This window comes from Rhineura floridana, chromosome 1 (genome assembly GCF_030035675.1).
Source record: "Rhineura floridana isolate rRhiFlo1 chromosome 1, rRhiFlo1.hap2, whole genome shotgun sequence".
Classification (NCBI taxonomy): Eukaryota; Metazoa; Chordata; class Lepidosauria; order Squamata; family Rhineuridae; genus Rhineura; species Rhineura floridana.
The window spans coordinates 72455347-72475006 of NC_084480.1; the positions used below are offsets into that span (position 1 = coordinate 72455347).

General features: G+C 43.5%; 1 protein-coding gene across 1 annotated transcript in view; it reads left to right on the top strand.

Annotated features, from left to right (window-relative positions):
- MAN2A1 (mannosidase alpha class 2A member 1) overlaps positions 1–6921 on the top strand; it is a 90644-nt gene extending 83723 nt beyond the window's left edge. The window contains exons 21-22 of the mRNA XM_061623783.1: positions 4858–4968; positions 5939–6921. Coding sequence (XP_061479767.1) covers positions 4858–4968; positions 5939–6091 — 264 coding nt within the window. The 3' untranslated portion in view covers positions 6092–6921. The remainder of the gene's footprint in view (positions 1–4857; positions 4969–5938) is intronic.
- Positions 6922–19660: the final 12739 nt, after the last annotated feature.

A 19660-nucleotide genomic window follows, 5' to 3' on the forward strand; every position in this document is an offset into this window, starting at 1 on the left:
ACATGAGGAGGATACATCGTATTGCCTGTTTAATGCCTCAGACTATCAGCCTCTAGCTCGCAGGGTAGTTAACACTCTTGGTCTCCAAGCTGCGCCCCCAACAGCTGCCGCTCCAGCTATTAAAGGGGCCAGGGTTCTCAAATCCCCTGCACCTACTGAGCATTACGTCCCGGTGCCGGATCCCATTGCTAAGCTGGCCACCGAAGAATGGTTTTATCCATTCCAAACTCGTCGCTTCAAGAACCTGGCTGACAAACTTTACTGTCTAGCTCCTGACTTTGCCACGAGGCTGGCTGTTCCCGGCATAGACGAGCCGATCGCTAGCCTAGTTTCGCGATCTCTTTTGCCTAGGGAAGGAGAATCCCAACTAAAGGATGCTACTGAGCGACGATTAGACTTTGTTCTCCACAAAAATCATGAGGCCACTGCTTTCTCCATGCGAGCCTCCGCATCAGCTTCTGTCTTCTCCAGGGCAGCAATGATGTGGCTGGATGATCTTCTAGAGAACCCTAACCCTGATCCTGTTTCTCTCAGAAGGTCACTGATAAAGTTGCGCAAGACAGCGGCGTTTGTAGCTGATGCCACTTTGGATGCCATTCAACTGGGGGCACGAGCCATGACGGCTCAGATAGTCGCTCGCCGGACCCTCTGGCTTCGCCACTGGCAAGCTGACTCTACGGCCAGAGTGAATTTCTCTAGGGCACCTTACTCTGGAACTTTGCTCTTTGGCGAGGAAGCTCTAAAGGCAGTGCTGGTTGATCCCAAAGATTCTCACAAACCGGTTTTGGCCACTGTCAAGAACATCGATCATAGGCCTTTCAGCCGATTTCCCTCCTTCCGCACTAACCAGCCCTTTCGAGGAACGCGGCCAGGAGAACGAGGCCACGACTTCCGATCCTATGACTCCAGTCCCTTCAGGGGAACCTGGAACCGACGTTTCCAGGGCAGAGGTCAGTACCAAGGGCGCAGAGGTTCCTCTTCGTCCTCATATAGGGGAGGGTCTCACCAACGCAAACAGTACTAATGCACTACCTGTTGGTGGCAGACTGCTTATGTTTGGAGACCAGTGGCTGCGTCTGACTAAGGTCGCTTGGATCAGGGACATCTTTTGTTCAGGCTATGCGATAAGAGTTTTGGGCGACCCCACCAGACAAATTCCATCTATCCCCTTGCCCCAGGGCACCGACAAGGCACAGCATCATGCAGACAGCTATTCATCACCTCTTGGACATAGCGGCGATAGAGCCAGTCCCTACAACAGAGAGGTCGGAAGGGGTGTACTCCCTCCTATTTGCTGTGCCCAAACGAGATTTGTCATGGAGGGCGGTATTGGATCTCAAGTTCGTCCGTTTTGTAACATACCGCAGATTCAAAATGGAATCACTCCACTCCATTACTGAAAGCCTGCAAGACTTCCTGGTTTCTATCGACCTAAAGGAAGCGTATCTCCATGTGCCCATTTGCATAGCCCACAGAAAGTTCCTTCGGTTTGCTTTTGGCCCCCACCATTTTCAATATAGAGCGATGCCGTTCGGCCTCTCCTCTGCTCTGAGAGTATTTACCAAAGTGCTTCTCACCTTAGTGGCTTACCTCCGGATTCAAGGGGTCCATCTCTACCCATATCTGGACGATATTTTAATACGATCAAGCTCTGAGGAGCTAGCTCATCGTCATTTAACGCTCACCCTCAATGTTTTGCAGGCCTATGGCTGGCTTGTCAACTTCGACAAAAGCCATTTTCAACCAACCCAATGCTTACTCCATCTAGGGGCGATGTTGGACACTCTGCAGGCGATGGTGTTTCTGTCTCCAGATCGCATAACTGCCATCACAAACATCGCGGGGTCCTTGATGCATCAAACAACCGCAGACGTCATGCTTCTAGCCAGGGCGCTCGGAATGTTCATCTCTACCATCCATATTGTGCCATGGGCTCGAGCCCACTCTCGCCACCTTCAGTGGGCTTTGTTGCCTTTTCAACAGGACATTGCCAACTCCAATCATTGCACAGTTCCTCTGAGCCCCGCACTGTGCCTTTCATTCCACTGGTGGACGAGGGTCCAACATCTTTCCAGGGGCACTCCGTTCAGGGAACCACGCAGGACCGTTGTCACCACGGATGCCAGTCTCATGGGCTGGGGAGCACACTGCAACTCCCAGTACGTTCAGGGGCTCTGGTCCACAGAAGAGCAGACTCAGAGCATCAACTGGCTGGAGCTCAAGGCGGTCCACTTAGCTCTACTTCATTTTCAGTCTCTGTTCCCTTTGGACCATGTCCTCATTCGAATGGACAACACGTGTGTAAAGTCACATTTGAACAGACGGGGGCACCAGGTCCCGTCCTCTGCAGGACCTAGCTTCCCTCATCTTTGTCTGGGCAGAACAACATCTACAATCCCTAAAAGCAGAGCATCTCAGAGGGATTTGGAATGTGACAGCAGACTGGCTCAGCAGACAACAGGTCTTTCCGGGAGAATGGAAACTTCATCCGACCATTTTCCATCATCTCCAGCATCGGTTCGGCGTCTTTTCAATCGACCTGTTTGCTGCCAGTCGCAATTACCAGCTTCCCAGGTACTTTGCCCGATACCTGGACTCAACAGCGGAAGCAGTGGATGCTCTGACAACACCGTGGCCAGACGGTCTCTTGTACGCCTTTCCCCCCATACCATTGTTAGCCAAAACCTTGAGGAAGGCGCGAACCGAGAGGGCATAGTTGGTTCTGATAGCACCATATTGGCCACGTTGACCGTGGTTCTCAGATCTTCTTGCAATGTCGGTGATGGATCCTTGGACACTGCCAGTCAGGCCAGATCTTCTCTCCCAAGGTCCAGTATGGCATCAGGACCCCACTTGGCTCAATCTAACAGCGTGGCATTTGAACGGGGACATTTGAGGTCGGCTGGCCTGTCTGACGCTGTTATTGATATTATCTTAGCCTCGAGACGACCATCTACCACCCGTATTTATCAACATACTTGGGTGGCTTTCTCCAAGTGGTGCCAGTCTCACCACTGCGATCCATTCCAGGCCACTATGCATCAGGTGCTGCAATATCTCCATAGCGGCTTTATGATGGGACTCAGACCCAATACTCTACATCGACATGCGTCCACTCTGTCGTCCATTCTCTCAGTGTCCTCCACTGGTGCCCCTATTTCCTCACATCCGTTCATTAAGCGCTTCCTCAGAGGCATTACTTTATGTTCACCTGCCGTAGTTCACCGTTTTCCCTCATGGAGTCTGTCCAAGGTCCTCCAAGCTTTACAACGCCCTCCGTTTGAACTCCTTAGGACTGTGCCTTTACATCTACTGTCCTTCAAGGTCTTGTTCCTGGTCGCCATCACTTCTGCCAGACGGGTTTCGGAACTGGGCGCATTGTCTTCTGCCCGCCATCTCTGTGTCTTTCACAAGGACTCTGTTGTGTTGAAAACTGATCCTTCCTTCCGTCCCAAGGTCAATTCAGTTTTTCATTGCAATCAGGACATTGTGCTCCCTTCGTTTTGCCCAAACCCCACTCATTCTCTAGAGAAGGCTTGGCATTCGTTGGATGTTCGGAGGGCTCTCAAGACCTACCTGTCTAGGACCCAGGAGATTCGACGAACGGAGTCTCTGTTTGTATCCTTTCATCCAAGGTCTATGGGGCATAAAGTAACCAATTCTACCTTATCCCGTTGGTTAAGGGCATGTATTACCTTAGCATATGAGTCCCTTAAGTTGCCAGTTCCAGCTAGTATAACAGCTCATTCTACTAGGTCAGCTGCCAGTTCGGCTGCTTTTGCTACTAATGCTCCTGTTGCTGATATTTGCAGGGCTGCTGTTTGGTCTACCCCACACTCATTTATAAGGCATTATAAAATAGATCGTTATGCCTCTGCCGATGCCTCTTTTGGCAGACGAGTGTTGCAACAGGTTCTTAATGACGATTAGCAGGTGGGTGGTCCCTCCCTATTATGGGCTGCTTTGGTACATCCCGCTGTGATGGCTGGCCTCATATGGAAAATGGACCATTGGTCTCACCTGAAGGGTGATTTTCATATGAGGATGGCCATCAAGACCCTCCCAGTTGGAGGATGTATAGACATTTTACTAAGATGTTATATATTACTGTTACGCTATTGTATTTAATTTTACTAGTGAAGTCAAGACTGCTAGTTCTGTTATATCGCTATGTTGAATTCATGTTATTATGCATGTTACTATTGTGTTATTTTCCTGCTGGCAGGCCTGTTGGCCCTGTTCTTCTATTTTTAGATATTTCTCTGTAGACTCGCTGCGAATGAACTGGAGAGTGGGAGGGGCCTGACGCCCCTTGTCTTGACTTCAAAAACATTCTTGCCTTCGCACGATAGGTGGAGCTAATACCCGCTGTGATGGCCGTCCTCATATGAAAATCACCCTTCAGGTGAGACCAATGGTCCATTTTGGCTGAATCTGAAAATTTCTGGCATTGTTTTGGGTGTTGCTGCCAAGTGAATCTAATGGTATATAAAGTAACAGATGTTTTGTTCATCTTACTGAACTGTTTATTACCCCATAACTTATTTTAGATAACATCTGCATTCCTACATACATTAATTTCAGGATCTGACCGCTATATCCACCAAAATTCTCTAAGCTTTTAATACAGTAATTAAAATTATAAATGTGACTGAATCTATAGTAAAGCTATGATGTTAGGTCTAAAACTATAGCAATTATCAGTAGATGTCAGACAATGTTAGGCTCCAAAATAATTTGTCAGTTTTCTAACAATTTCAGTTTAGCTGTCACAATTCAAAAGCTTGTGCCTATGCCTAAAACTTTTTAATTCTCTTCTCCCTCCCCTTCCAAAACAACTTCCCATTTTGTTTTCAGGCAGATTCAGGGCCATCAGATGAAGCAGCCCTGATTGTTCACAGGAAGGGATTTGATTGTAGATTCGCAACCACAGACCTTGATCTCCTCTGCTCTACAACTCAGGGAAAGGTATTCTGCAGTATTTTAACTTATTCATATGGTAGTTGTAAAATAAGCTGGCTGGGACTGAGTTGACTATTTTAAACATGGCTTTGCCATGCCCAGTAGGATTTTTAAACCTTTTTTCTTTTGAATAGTAGGCTGTTCTACTGTGTCACAAACTACTTCTGAAAGTCTCTTCAGTTTTAAGGGATGTTTGCCATGTTGCTTGAAGGGCTACTATTTGAGAAACATAAGTTTGCAAGCTCCCTTGAGTGAGCAGAATTGCAGTGTATTTTGGATCCAGAATATCTCATTTTTAATGGGGACTGTGCATATCTTCACATGCTTCCAATCAAACTGCTGTGTATTGATAAACTGAGGAGGCAAAGGAAAGCGGAATGAAAGCCAGCATTCTCCGGATTCCATCAAAATCACTAATACTTTTATTCATTACATTTATATTATTCCTTTTTCCCCAGGAAACATGCCATCAGGTAGAAGTTCACTATGGTGCAGGATCTTTGTTTTATCAATAGCATTTGATAGCATTGATTCATTGCCATGGTCTTCGATCAATGGTTTTCAAACTTTCTACCTTTTTAAGGGGGGGGGCTTTCTGTGCCAACATGACTGTCAAGGGGGCCTTGTGTGCCTGCCATTGAATACAATTAGGGTGACATATTATAGGGTTTAGGATACACATTCTTTATATGGGACACTGACCTGTCTTGTTGGATCTCATTGTCACACTGTGTGAAATCAGTGAGTTGTCCTAGAACACACTATCACCCACCTGCACTTGTATATTTTTAGAGGAAGATCATAGTGTGGGAAAGCTTTCTGTCATTACTATTCTTCTCAGTGAAGGATTCCTGATAAGCATTATCCCCCTAACACAGTCTAATAATCCTGCTTTAGGAAATCCTTATTAAAGGGTAAAATTAAAATTTGTCATTTTGTATGTTGTAAATAATGATCTTCTTTTTGAATTTTCCAGCTAAAGGTACACAAACTGTTTAACAATTTCCACGTGGAAAATCTTACACCTACATCCTTATCTTTGATGCATTCACCTCCAGATGCCAGAAATGTTAGTGAAATCAGTATGAGCCCTATGGAGATAAACACATACAGAATTCAGCTGAGATGAAACCTGACTTTAGAACTTGGATAATTAAGAGGAATCCTCAAATTTTCTCTTCTCAAAGATTAATGTGCAATAAGAAGCACATTTCTGATCAAGCTTCTTGGATACTGTGACAATACATTCATTCTAGAACCAGTTTGATCTCCAGCGCAGTAAAAAGCCATGATGCAAATAAGCAACTTTACCTTTAACAAAATGCCAACATCAGTATAAGTAAATACAAGAAGTAGAAGAGAAACAAAGGATATTCTCATCAACAAAGTGAATCTCAGGTTAAATGTTAGCTTATGGCTTCTAAGTTTATGATTTTGTGTTTGAAAGGGAGGGTCTGTTGATCTTAAATGGTTTTTTGATCTGTAAATGGATCTTAAATAATTGTATCTTGTTGAAATCCCAGATACAGACTGGAATTAAAACCTGAATATGCCCTGGTGAAGCTATTGTCCAAATACTTGTAAAGACATCTATAACTGACAGTTTCAGTTTGTTCCACATGGAGTCTGCATTTATCTCACTCTAGCAGTAGAGTGAAATCCAAGAGCCTTTGAGAAGTGTGGAAGATTATAAAATATTTGTCCTACCATCTTGAAGTGCAGAATGTAAAATTCTTGAATTTTAAATTCATCTTTCTTGGAAAATGTCAAAATGTTCATTTTGTTACTTGACACATTGGGATATGTGCAATTAACTCAGTTATATACAGTAAGGAAAGTCAAGTATATAATTTCATGAATACAAGACTTTTTTACAGAACATTTGGATACTAATGCTCTCTGAAATGCTTTTTCTATTTCAATATTACAATATCAAAATAAATGTGCCTTATTTTTTTATATGTCTTGTTACTCTCTTGGTGTCCATGTAGTGTGTGAGTTGGGGGGGTGAGGTTAATACATTAAAACACATCTTTTATTTGACAATGATGGTCACATTCTGTTCTCCTGCACCAAATTTGTGCTGATAGTGTTCTGAATGCTTTGACTATTTGAATGTAAGATAATGATGTAATGAAGTAAAACTACAGAAGAATAAAGGATACTGTAAAATTTATCAGCTGTCAGTTAAATTGCAACATACACAGAAATGTGAAGGTATGCAAAAGCTGCCTTGCTATGTGTATTGTAGCAACAGTACATTGAGAATCATGTGCCTATATTTTTAAAATGCCACTACACAAACTTAAATATCCTTGCTTAAGTTGCCAATATTTGTTACTGAGGAATAGATTCTTTAAAAATATGTATTTCTGCATCAAGTATTTTACAACTGAGATCTTTGAAGCCATGTGGATTTAAACGTTCCACTTCCCAAAATAAAATTACTGTTTACAAATTAAAACCAGTTAAGGCTGCAGTCCTGTGAACACTTAAGTAGGAGCATGCCCCATTGAACCCAATGGGACTAATGTCTATGTAGACATGTATAGTTCAGTATGATTCCAGTTCCTTTAACATTAACCCTTTTTAACTTTACTGATAAAGTATTTCCTCTGAAACTAACATTTAATTGGAACAATGGCTTTTTCTAGTCATACAGTCATACTATAGTCATCTGATCTGTGCCATGTTTTTACTAAGTATGTTTAGTCAATTTCCAGTCTTAAAGTTAACATTTAAATTTTTATAATTTTCAAATTTTGAAGGCTTTCTTCAGCATTCATTATATAGTTTCCCTATTTAAGTTATTGTATTAGTGCTATTTCATGTGAATTGTTGGGAAAATAGTACATTGGGAGAGTATGAGAAGCTATACATGGATATTTTTATGCATTAAACATAAAACAAAGACTTTCTCTTTAGGTTAAATCCTTAAATGCCAGCAGTGTGTTCCTGTAACTATTTTTAGTTTTATGATATCCATAGAATAAGAAATATTGATTGGAAACCTTAAATTGTTCTTTGCAAAAAAAAGTATTTGAAACACTAAAATCTTGAAAAATAAAAATTGATGTAGAACATACTTCCAAAGGATGTGTTTCATATGGCTAGAGCTGCACCCCAGTCTTAGAAATTTCTCAGAAATCCAGTTGAGTTTAATGTGATCAGCAATGCAATCCTATGCATGTTTGCTTGGAAGCAGGTGCTAATATATGTTGAATGGTGTTCACTTCCTAGTCATGTCCAGGATTGCAGCCAACACTTCCTAGTAAAATAAGCATAGGATAGGATTGCAACCTATTTTATAATTTCTCACCAGCTTTACAATCATGCCTGAATGTTCTTTAACCAGCAGACTTTTTTGTTAATTCAAAATAATTATTTTTCAGGAAACTAATGCCTTCTGAGGTAATAGTAATTAATTTAATAGAAAATTTTAAGTTGTCAAATTGCTGTCCAATTCACACTTCTTTCCTTAGATATTTCAGGACTTTACTATTTTTATTGTATCTCCTGTGAACATTTTTCAACATTTGTTTTCCACTTTTGATGCCTATATGTGTTAATATCCATTCATCATACATTTAATTTTATTTTTAAAAATCAGTGCATTTAAACAAGCATGTGATATATATGATTTAAAACAATCTGCTTTTCCTAGTAAAACTGAAGCTAAATTTATTGTGCAGGAGTTCCACCATGCTAAGAATTTTTAACATTCCTTTACATTGTTTCATTTTTTTCATATTGTATCTTGACACCAGCTGATTTAATTGGGAAGTTTCCATATATTTTTTCCTGGGAAAATTTTATATCTCGGGGAGTGAGGAGATGTAATATAAGATTGCTAATAAAATAAATTCTCTGTTAAACTTTGTCATGCTGCCTTGATCGCCATTTTAGATATAATGCTTTACAAGTGAATGATGACTCATTAATCATGTAGAAGTGAGGCTCATATTAGTAGGCTTAGAAAATAATAGAGGGAGGTTGCTTTCCAGTAAAAGCTGTGCTTTGTGTTTTGATCAAGAAATATAAATAGCTTTAAGTAATTTTTCAAATCTTGAATTGCTTTTGTCCTTGTGCAGTTTCATTCATTAAAAAATATTTTCTTTAAGTCTGTAATTTTCAAACCAAGTACTCTTGAAAATTATACAGAAATGGAAGAAATGTAGGTTTTTAAAACTCCTTGCTGTAAAAGCTTCTGGGACAGGGATATGGTCCTCTAGATGCTGTTGGACTCTAATTCCCATCAGCCCTAACTAGTGTAGTCAATGGTCAAGGATAATCAGAATGGTAGTTCAGCAACAGCTAGAAGACCATACATGCCCACTCCTGCTCCAAGGTTCAACTCTGGCGTTATCTGTGCTATTAGGATTCCCCATAATTTTATGTAGACCCATACTGGTTGTCAAAACAGCCAGTTGTGTTGTGTTGCCCATCTCACTGTGCCATTGTGACATCAGAGCTTAGAGTTAAGACATGATCTTTGGGCTACTGACTAGCCTGGGCTTACTGTAAATAATGGAAAGGTTTTTTCTCCAAACGGAAATTACAAATAAGAACTCAGTGTTTCCAGCTTGTACTATGGGAGTGTTAACCTCCTGTGGCAAGATAAAGCCAGCTTGGAACAGAATTAACTGCCTTCAGTAATATACCTAGGGTCCAACAGCTTTGTAATGGGAGAGTGGGAAGAATCATGTACTCCTCCTTTAGCTCCTTGGCGGAAAGGTGGGATTTAAATGTAATAATAAATCAATGGGGGATACACACAGGAATGTATGTTCAGAACTCTTGAAATATGACCACACACTCTTTAAATGCTATGGTTCTTTTTCTCCACTCTGTTTTGAGAAGTTGCTGGGAATAGAATGATAGTTTCACTTCCCCATTCATTTCAGTAAGTGTTAATGGATCCTTGATAGCTTAGTAAGTTAAAGGCCATTTTAAAAAATGAAAAGGAGGGAGAGACCTCATAATTGTTAGGAATACATGGCATATGCTCAGGTCTGCTAGAAAGGTTTTACAAATTTCCAACAACTGCTGCATTCATAGCAACCCCATTAAAAGGCACAATGTGTTGAACCCAGTAGCTCAAATATTTGGGTAGAAAAGTCAATCTGATGCAATAAATGTGAACTGTCACTCTGTTACGATAGAGGGTTCCACTGCTTCAGTTTTGTGAAGATCTGTTGAGAAGTGGGAAGGGGAGAATCAATACCCAGCATGCTCTACTGGTGTATCCTCAGCTAACAGAGCAATTGTTCCTCTTAATAGTACCTTTTCCTCCACAATGAGAAGCTGTGAATAGCCCCTAAGATGCAAGGTTAAAGAGGAGCTCTTGCAGTTGGAGGATGTGTCTGAATCTTGAACCTCTTATTTCTGTTCTCAATGGACCCTAGTACATTTTAATGTGCTTAAAATACTCAGCAAGAGTAATACTGTCCAAGGGATAACTCTGGATTCACTTGGAGTATAAAAGAGTGATGCTCCAAAGGTTCTTGTAATAAAAGTATTAAATATTATCTTAGTTTAATATCAGGCTACAATCCTTAGGAGGGAGAAAAGACATATGTGCCAGCTTCTTCCTTCTCCCTGCCCACTCCATTGCTGACCTCTTATGTATTGGAGGAGCAGGCAGGCACAAGGATGTTGAGGACAGGGCAGATGCACTTACGTCTATTGCCCCCACATACTACATGCATTCTGAGCACAGTAAGAGGTCTTTAGTAGGAATCAATCCCATTGAACTCAGTGGGGACTGACTTATGACTCAACAAGCAAGATTGCAACCAGTGTTAATCCGAGCTGGTGAGCTGAGTGGCCCAGATCTCTCTCAGCTTTGGCTGGCTGGTTAAATCCAGGCCAGAAGAACAATTGACTGCTCAATAGCTTTCTGTGATACATTTGTGAAGCATTTTGAGAACAGACTCCGACGCACTCTGAACTTGATGTCACAGTTGTTGCAAGTACTGCAGGTGTTGTTATTTATTACATGTGTCTACCATCCCATAGCTAAAGCTCTCTGGGTGGTTTACAACAATTAAAATCATTAAATACAAATATGCAAATTTAAAAACACTTCATTTTAAAAAAAATGCTAAAATGCCTGGGAGAAGAGGAAAGTCTTGACCTGGCGCCAAAAAGATCAGTGTTGGCACCAGGTGCACCTCATCAGAGAGATCATTCCATAATTTGGGGGTCACCACTGAGAAAGCCCTCTCCCTTGTTGCCATCCTCCAAGCTCCCCGCAGAGGAGGGGCTTTGATGTTGAACGTAGTGTACGGGTGGGTTTGTGTCGGGAGAGGTGTTCCATCAGGTATTGTGGTCCCAAGCCATGTAAGGCTTTATAGGTTAAAACCAGCACTTTGAATCGAGCTCGGAAACGTACAGGCAGCCAATGCAAGCGGGCCAGAATTGGTTTTATATGTTTGAACCATCTGGTCCCTGCTACCAATCTGGCTGCTGCATTTTGCACAAGCTGCAGTTTCTGAACCATCTTCAAAGGCAGCCCCACATAGAGTGCATTGCAGTAATCTAACTTTTAGGTTACCAGAGCATGGACCACTAAAGCCAGGTTATCCCTGTCCAGATAGGGGCGTAGCTGGGCCACCAACCGAAGTTGGTAGAAGGCACTCCGTGCCACCGAGGCTACCTGAGCCTCAAGTGACAGAGATGATTCTAGGAGAACCCCCTAAGCTACGAACCTGCTCCTTCAGGGGGAGTGCAACCCCATCCAGGACAGGTTGGACATCCACCATCCGGTCTGAAGAACCACCCACTAGCAGCATCTTGTCTGGATTGAGCCTCAGTTTATTAGCCCTCATCCAGTCCATTGTCACAGCCAGGCACTGGTTCAGCACATTGACAGCCTCACCTGAAGGAGAAGAAAAGGAGAAATAGAGCTGTGTGTCATCAGCATACTGATGGCAGCGCACTCCAAAGCTCCGGATGACCACACCCAACGGTTTCATGTAGATGTTGAACAGCATGGGGGACAGAACTGACCCCTGTGGAACCCCATGCTGGAGAGTCCAGGGTGCTGAGCAATGCTCCCCAAGCACCACCTTCTGGAGCTGACCTGCCAAGTAGGAGCGGAACCACAGCCATGCAGTACCTCCCATTCCCAACTCAGCCAGTTGCCCCAAAAGGATACCATGGTCAATGGTATCGAAAGCTGCTGAGAGACCAAGGAGAAATCAACAAAGTCACACTCCCCCTGTCTCTCTCCTGACAGAGGTCATCATACAGGGCAACCAAGGCTGTTTCAGTGCCAAAACCAGACCTGAAACCCGACTGAAATGGATCCAGATAATTGGTCTCATCCAAGAGGGTCTGGAGCTGGCCTGCCACCAGTCGTTCAAGGACCTGGGTCCAGAGAGGGTCTCTTCAGGAGTGGTCTCACTACCGCCTCTTTCAGGCAGCCAGGGACCACCCCTCTCACAGAGGCATTAATCACTTCCCTGGCACAGCTGGCTGTTCCATCCCTGCTAGCGTTTATTAGCCAAGAAGAGCAAGGATCCAGCACAGAAGTGGTTGCACAAACCTGTCCAAGCACCTTGTCAAGGTCCTCAAGCTGTACCGACTGAACTCATCCAAGAAATCAGGACAAGGCTGTGCGCTGGATACCTCGCTTGATTCACCTGCTATAACATTGGAGTCTAAGTCCTGGCAGATGCTAAAGATTTTATCCTGGAAGTGCCTAGCAAATTCATTACAGCAGGCCTCAGATGGATCTACCATGTCCTTGGGGCCAGCATGTAGTAGTTCCCAGATAATTCTGAAGAGCTTTGCTGGGCGGCAGATTGATGATTTAATAGTGGCAGCAAAATATTGTTTTTTTGCTTCCCTCACTGCCCCTAAATATAGCTTACCATAGGCACTTACCAGTGCGTAATTGCATCCACCAGGAGTTCGTCTCCATCTGCACTCAAGCTGTCTCCTATATTGTTTCATCGCTCTCAGCTCTGGGGTATACCATGGAGCCATATGAGCTCTACACAGGAGAGGGTGCTCAGGAGCAATTATGTCAACCACCTGGGTCATTTCTGTATTCCATAGTTCAACCAGGGTTTCAACAGGAGCGCCAGCCCTATCAGCCGGAAAACTCCCCAGAGCCCTTTGGAAACCATCCAGATCCATTAGTCTCTGGGGGTGGACCAACTTAATAGGTTCCCCCACCCTTGCAGAGGGGAAAAGCCGCTGTAAGTCTAAACTTCAGCAAGCAGTGATCTGTCCATGACAGAGGGACTGATGTAAGGCCCCCCACATTCAGATCACCATCTCCATGTCCAGTTGCAAAAACCAAGTCTAGAGTATGCCCTGCTACATGTGTTGGGCCAATGGCATATTGGGACAGTCCCATGGTTGTCATGGAGACCATGGAATCCTGAGCTGCCCTGGATAAGGTGGCCTCAGCATGGATGTTGACATCCCCCAGAACCAACAGTCGGAGGGATCTCAACAGTACACCCGAGACCACCTCTGTCAGCTGAGCTAAGGAGTCTGTTGGGCAGCAGGGTGGGCGGTATACCAACAGAATCCCCAGTCTGTCCCGCTGACCCAACACAAGCTGCAAACACTCCAGACCAGTAGTCACATGAACAGGGTGCTTGCAGAGGGAGATGGAGCTCCTATAGACCACAGCAAACCCCCTTCCCTGACCCTCAGGTCTACCCTGATGCTGAACCAGGTACCCTGGTGGGCATAGCTGAGAGAGACTGACTCCTCCCTGCTCACCCACCCAGGTCCCGGTTATACATGTCAGATTGGCTGCCTCATCCACAATTAAATCGTGAATGAGGGATACCTTATTGTGCACCGATCTGGCATTTAGAAGCAGCATCTGGAGGTCTGAGAGCTCGCTGATAGGGCAACCAACAAACCTGTAGGTGTGGGGAGGACCGGAACAAGGCACAGTCGTTAACTGCCTGGGCTGCATTCCCCTTACCTGGCAAGTCCTCACAACGCTATATCTCCCTCTACCCATCACTACACTGATTGGGCCCCCCTCAAGTCTCCCCACTTGGCTCTGAGTCCTCTCTTCCAGGCACATGACTCAAGACTAAGGTTGCCAGGTTCAAGGCCTGAGACTGATCAGAAAGTCAGCCAAGTGCAGGTGTTCTTGCAACATTGAATGGGAAAAACCACAAGGTGGAATTCTCCCTTCCCCCTGCACAACTTTTAGAGATACAGAAGACCTCTTGGTTGCCAGGCCTGGACTCCAAGAGGTCTTCTGTATCTTTAAAACCTGTGCAGGGGGAAGGGAGAATTCCACCTTGTGGTTTTTCCCATTACAATGTTGCAAGAACACCTGCACTTGGCTGACTTTCTCTTCTCCTAAAGATACAGGATAATAATAATAATAATAAAATTTTATTTTTAGGCCGCCTATCTGGCTGAATAAACAGCCACTCTAGGCGGCGTACATAATTAAAATTTAAAATACACATATAAATACAATCATAACATATTCAATTTACCCACATCTGTACACTATAGAATTAAAATTAACTAGTGATTCTGTATGCCCGCTGAAACAGCCATGTTTTTAGTCCTTGGCGGAAGCCTACCAAGGAGGGGACATGGCATAGGTCATATGGCAGAGAGTTCCAGAGGGTGGGGGCCACAACCGAGAATGCCCTCTCTCTGGTCCGCACCAGTCTAGCTGTTCTAACTGGTGGGACCGAGAGAAGGTCTTGAGAGGCTGATCTCGTCAGGCAGCATACTTGGTGATGCTGGAGGCGCTCCTTTAGATATACTGGACCGAAACCGTGTAGGGCTTTAAAGGTTAACACCAACACCTTGAATTGGGCTCGGTAAACAACTGGTAGCCAGTGCAGATCTTCAAGGATCACTCTCAGGCCCTGGACCTGGCAACCCAAGACCCACAAAAAGCCAGGCAATCTGCAAAGCAGGAGCCACCTCAGCCAACCGGCTTATGTATCCCCTTCAGGGAAGGGACAGGTAGATGATATCAGCAACAGCTGGCTGAGTATCTAGGGGCCTGGGCCTGCAAGGTGTGACCCCTGCAGAGCAGAAGTCCAACAGGGAGAGGGTGGTGGTGGTAGCCGAGCAGCAGGCAGGCAAGCAGCAGCAAGTGACTCTCCTTCTTCCGGGGGGGGGGGTTTCCCTTCCTCCCGCAGGCACTGGGTCTCCCAAGCCACCTCAGCCAGCCGGCTTATGTATCTCCTCCAGGGAAGGGACAGGTGGATGATATCAGCAACAGCTGGCTGAGTACCTGGGGGCCTGATCCTGCAAAGCGTGACCCCTTCAGAGCAGAAGTCCAACGGAGAGGGCGGTGGTGGCAAGCAAGCAGGCAGGCAGGCAGCAGCAAACGGCTCTCCTTCCCTGGTCTGTGGTGGTCCCCTTCCTCCTGCAGGCACTGGGTCTTAGAGCACTGTCTGGTCAGTATTTATGAGATCTGTTTCAGTGATTGTGGCTTGAGGACATAGATAGGACACTTGCAAGATTTAGGCCAACCACACATTCTCAATACATGACTTGTGGAATCTAGCAGGGACGGATATACTGGGTGGATCCAGGGAGTGGTTAATTCCTCACTGTGGGAGGAAGTGATGCCCATTGCTTCAAAAGAGGGGCTGATGCTGAGGCCTACCCAGTCATGAATGCCTCCTTGGGCAAAATGATCAACAGAGTAGTGGCCTGCCAGTTTCAGGTGTGTCTGGATTAAGTGGATTAACTGGACCCACACTTGGATTTAGCCCAGAAACAGTCTGGGTTGCCTTGACTGAAGACCTTTATTGGGAGAAGGATGGGGAGTGTGGCCCTGTTGATTTTCTATGATGTCTTGGTGGTCAGCACCTTTAATCATGATGTCTTCCTGTAGCATCTTGTGTGTGTGTGTGTGTGTATGATGGAAGTTGGAAACACCATGTTACAGTGGGTCCACTCCTGCCTGCAGGATTGTTACCAGACAGGAACATTGAGGGACTAGTGTTTGACTATGGCATTTGTGCTGTAGGGTCTCGGGGGCCTGTCTCCCATACTATTTAATATCTAAATGAAGCCATTGAGAACTGTCATTTGGGAATATGGAGTGCAGTGTCACCATTCTATTCTATCAGAATCAGGAGAGGCTGTGCAGGTGCTGGACCAGTGTTTGGAGGCAATCATGGGAGGGATGGAGACAATGAACTGAAGCTGAATCCTGATATAAAATAGGTGTTGCGGGTAGGTAGTTCTTATGTCCAAGAATTATTTATTTATTTATTTATACCCCGCCCTTCCTTCCAGCAGGAGCCCAGGGTGGCAAACAGAAACACTAAAACATCATAAAAAGACCTTAAAATACATTAAAACAAAACATTAAAAACATTAAAAAAAACCTTTAAATACATATTTTTTTAAAAAAGGGTTAAATATATTAAAAGACATATTAAAAGCAATTCTAACACCAGATGCAGACTGAGATAGGATTAGGGAAGTGACATGCGCTGGGTGGGGTTGCACTCTCTTTGAAGGGGCAAGTATGTAGTGTAGGAATTCTCCAGATTGTCACTTGGGATCCAAGTGGCTTCAATGGCGACAAATGCCAATGTCAGGCTCCAGCTGTTTCCCCAATCTGGCTATGGTATTCCATCTAGTAATCTCACTACTCCAATATGTGCCATGTGGGGCTACCATTAATGATGGTCCAGAAGTGGCAGATAGTAAAGAATGTGGCTACCAGGCTGTTAAGCAGAACAGCAATATGGGACCATGTGCCACCACCAGTCCGAAAGCTCTACACTGGCTGCTTGTGACCTGCCAGACTGAATTGAAGATTCTGATACTGGATGGGGGCCCAAAGTAACTTCTTCAATACCTACCAACCTGTCCATTGAGGTTTGCAGGGAAGGCCCTGCTGCTACTGACAAGCATGGCTCACAGGAAAGTGACTCATGACAGGCCTTCTCTTTGGTACCCCCTATGTGGAATTCCCCCAGGAACGTATGTCTGCCCCCTTATATTGATGGTGTGTAGATGCACAATGAAGACATACCTGCTTGGCTGGGCTTTAGAGACATGAATGTCAGTTGGAATTTCAGCACATGGTATTCTTTTTAATATTTGATTTAAGAGATGGATTTTATAGGCTATATAGTATGACCCCACTCATACAGTGGGTTACGTTCCAGACACCCACCTAAAAGCAAAAGTCATTCAATAGAATGGTGCCCGACGCCTGAAAAACACTGTAAAACTGGAACAAGCGCTGTATGAGTGGGCCCTTACTCTAATTGAAAGCTGCTGTATTAGCAGAACGCCGAAAAGTGGTTCGCCAAAAAGCGGGGCCCTACTGTACTTTTTATGTTAAGCACCCCAGGTTTGCACAGGAGGAAGGGCAGTATAGAAATAAGACAAATAATAACAGCAGCAATTCTTTGGTGAAAAATTCTAGTCTGAATTTTCTGCTAGTGTTCTTACTGTTTCCAGAACATAATGCCATAAAATCAGTTGTTACAGTGTTAACAGTCATATTTTACAGAAATGTTGAAAAAGTTTCAGTACTGTCCCACTGTAAGGAATTTCACTCATCCACCAGAACACAAGTGACAGAACCATTCATATCTGATTGCAGTTGCCATGACGATGGGCCTGGTCTCTCCTTGCTCAACACTTGTTCTCCTGGCTCTGCCTCAGCCATATGATGCTTAGCTTGTGTTTCCTGCTCCAATTTTTTTTACAAAAGGAACAGATAAGATAAAACTAATAGAAGATTTACAGCAAACATGATTTTAACAAAACAGGTTGGATGGTAATTTGTCTTCAAATAAAAAAGGAAGCGATGTACTCTGAATTCCAAATGCCTTGAAATCTGGGTTGCATGGGCAACCAAGCAGCAGGAGCATGTCACTTTCTACTGGGTAGAGTATTCTTATATATTAACTGGATTTTGTATTGTTCTTGTGGTACGAGTCAGTGTTCAAACCCATCAGGCTCTCTTCTGCCATGGTTTTACATGAGAAATATATTAATTGGAACAGCTCCTAGAAAGACATGAGATGAGGATATTTCTGCCCAGCTTCATCCTAATCCAGAACAATTTAGGCATAGGTGTAATCATAGACTTTCTCTGTTGGTAGTCCTACTTTGGGAATTAGTGTTCTGCTGTCCCAGACAAAATTCCACAACCCTAGCATATCTTCACTGGAGCCAAAAGCAGTAATCTGGGCATTGTTCTAGAAACTCCAGATCTCTTTGAGAGAAATCTGTCAGGTTTGGTCTAAGATGAGCAGGCATCTTTTGTGAAACTCTTAGTGAAAATCTATACAGTCTTTCAAGTTATTTTAGTTCTCACTGCTAATTGGAGCATAAGAAACTGGTTTATATCAGATAAGACCATTGATCCATCTAGCTCAGTACTGACTGTCAGTTGTGCTCCAGGATTTCAGGCATTTTCCCCCACCCTTATCCAGAAATGCCAAGGATTAAACCTGGAACCTACTGCACTGAAAGCATGGACCCTACCACTGAGCCTATGGACCTTCTCCTCAATTGGTAAACCTGTGCTGAGGCTGTACCATTTCAGACGGGGTGGACATTGCATGACTGAATGCTCCTCCATACCAGAAAGTATATAAATTGATCCTTACTATTGATTATATTTATTAGTTTTTTTAAAAAAAACTCAAAAGTGACTTGCAACATTATAAAAACAGATATAAAAACAAGAATAAAAACATCCAAAAATACTCGCAAAACACACAAAACCAAGATCCAACTCCTCCCCCCCTGACTAAAACCAAACAGAAAATCAAACTCCAAAGGCCTTGGTGAATAAAAATGTTTTTGTTTTGACGGCTAAATAAGCAATGATGGCACCAGGTATATTGGAAACTGGCCTGTCAGAGAGGAGGCTTCCAGCTAAGTTTCTTTGTCAAATCAGTTTTCTACAAAGGTGGATTTTATTTTATTTTATTATCATGATGAGGAGCAAACAGTCATATTAACCCTCACCTGAAGTAGAACAGTCCTGCCACTAATTTACCATCTCAGTGAGGATTAAATTTGAAACACCGTAGGAGTAGAACTTTGAAAAGGAAAGTACTTAAAACTTGCTCACAAGTGTGTATTGTATTAGTTCCTTTTAATTCTTCTTTCAGGAATACCAGAACACCAGCAGCCATAATGACTTCTAAAATGCCACCTCTTGATAAATGTGAACCATAAGTGCAGTGGCTTCCACAGAATGAGCTGCAACTTTCCCCATCAACAAGGGAGTGCAAGTTTTGAGATTAGTTATGCATTGAACAATCATTTAGGAAGACTAATTGGAAAAAGAAAGACCTTGAAATAGAAGTCAGTTTTTTTAAAAAGAAACTGATTAGACTAGCTTTTCTACCACATTTATCATTTGTTTTTATCAAGGTTTGGTAGGTAGCGTGTTCATTATCTCTAGAAAAAAAATCCACAAAGAAGATCTCATTGGAAAGCTTCCAAAATGTTAGAGTTCTATATAGAAATAGGAACACAGTGTTTGAATCTAGAACATTACACAATTGTATTTTGTATTAATGTGCAATCTCATAAAACGTTAGCCTTTCAAAGTACAAAATGCAGTACTGGGCAAGAACAAAGGAAGTTCCTAAGGTGTTAAAAGCTGTATGGATTATAGCATAAGTAAGGACCCACGGCAAAATGTTGCCAGAGGTCAGGATGCCAGCTAGTCATGCCTTTTTCCAGGATACTC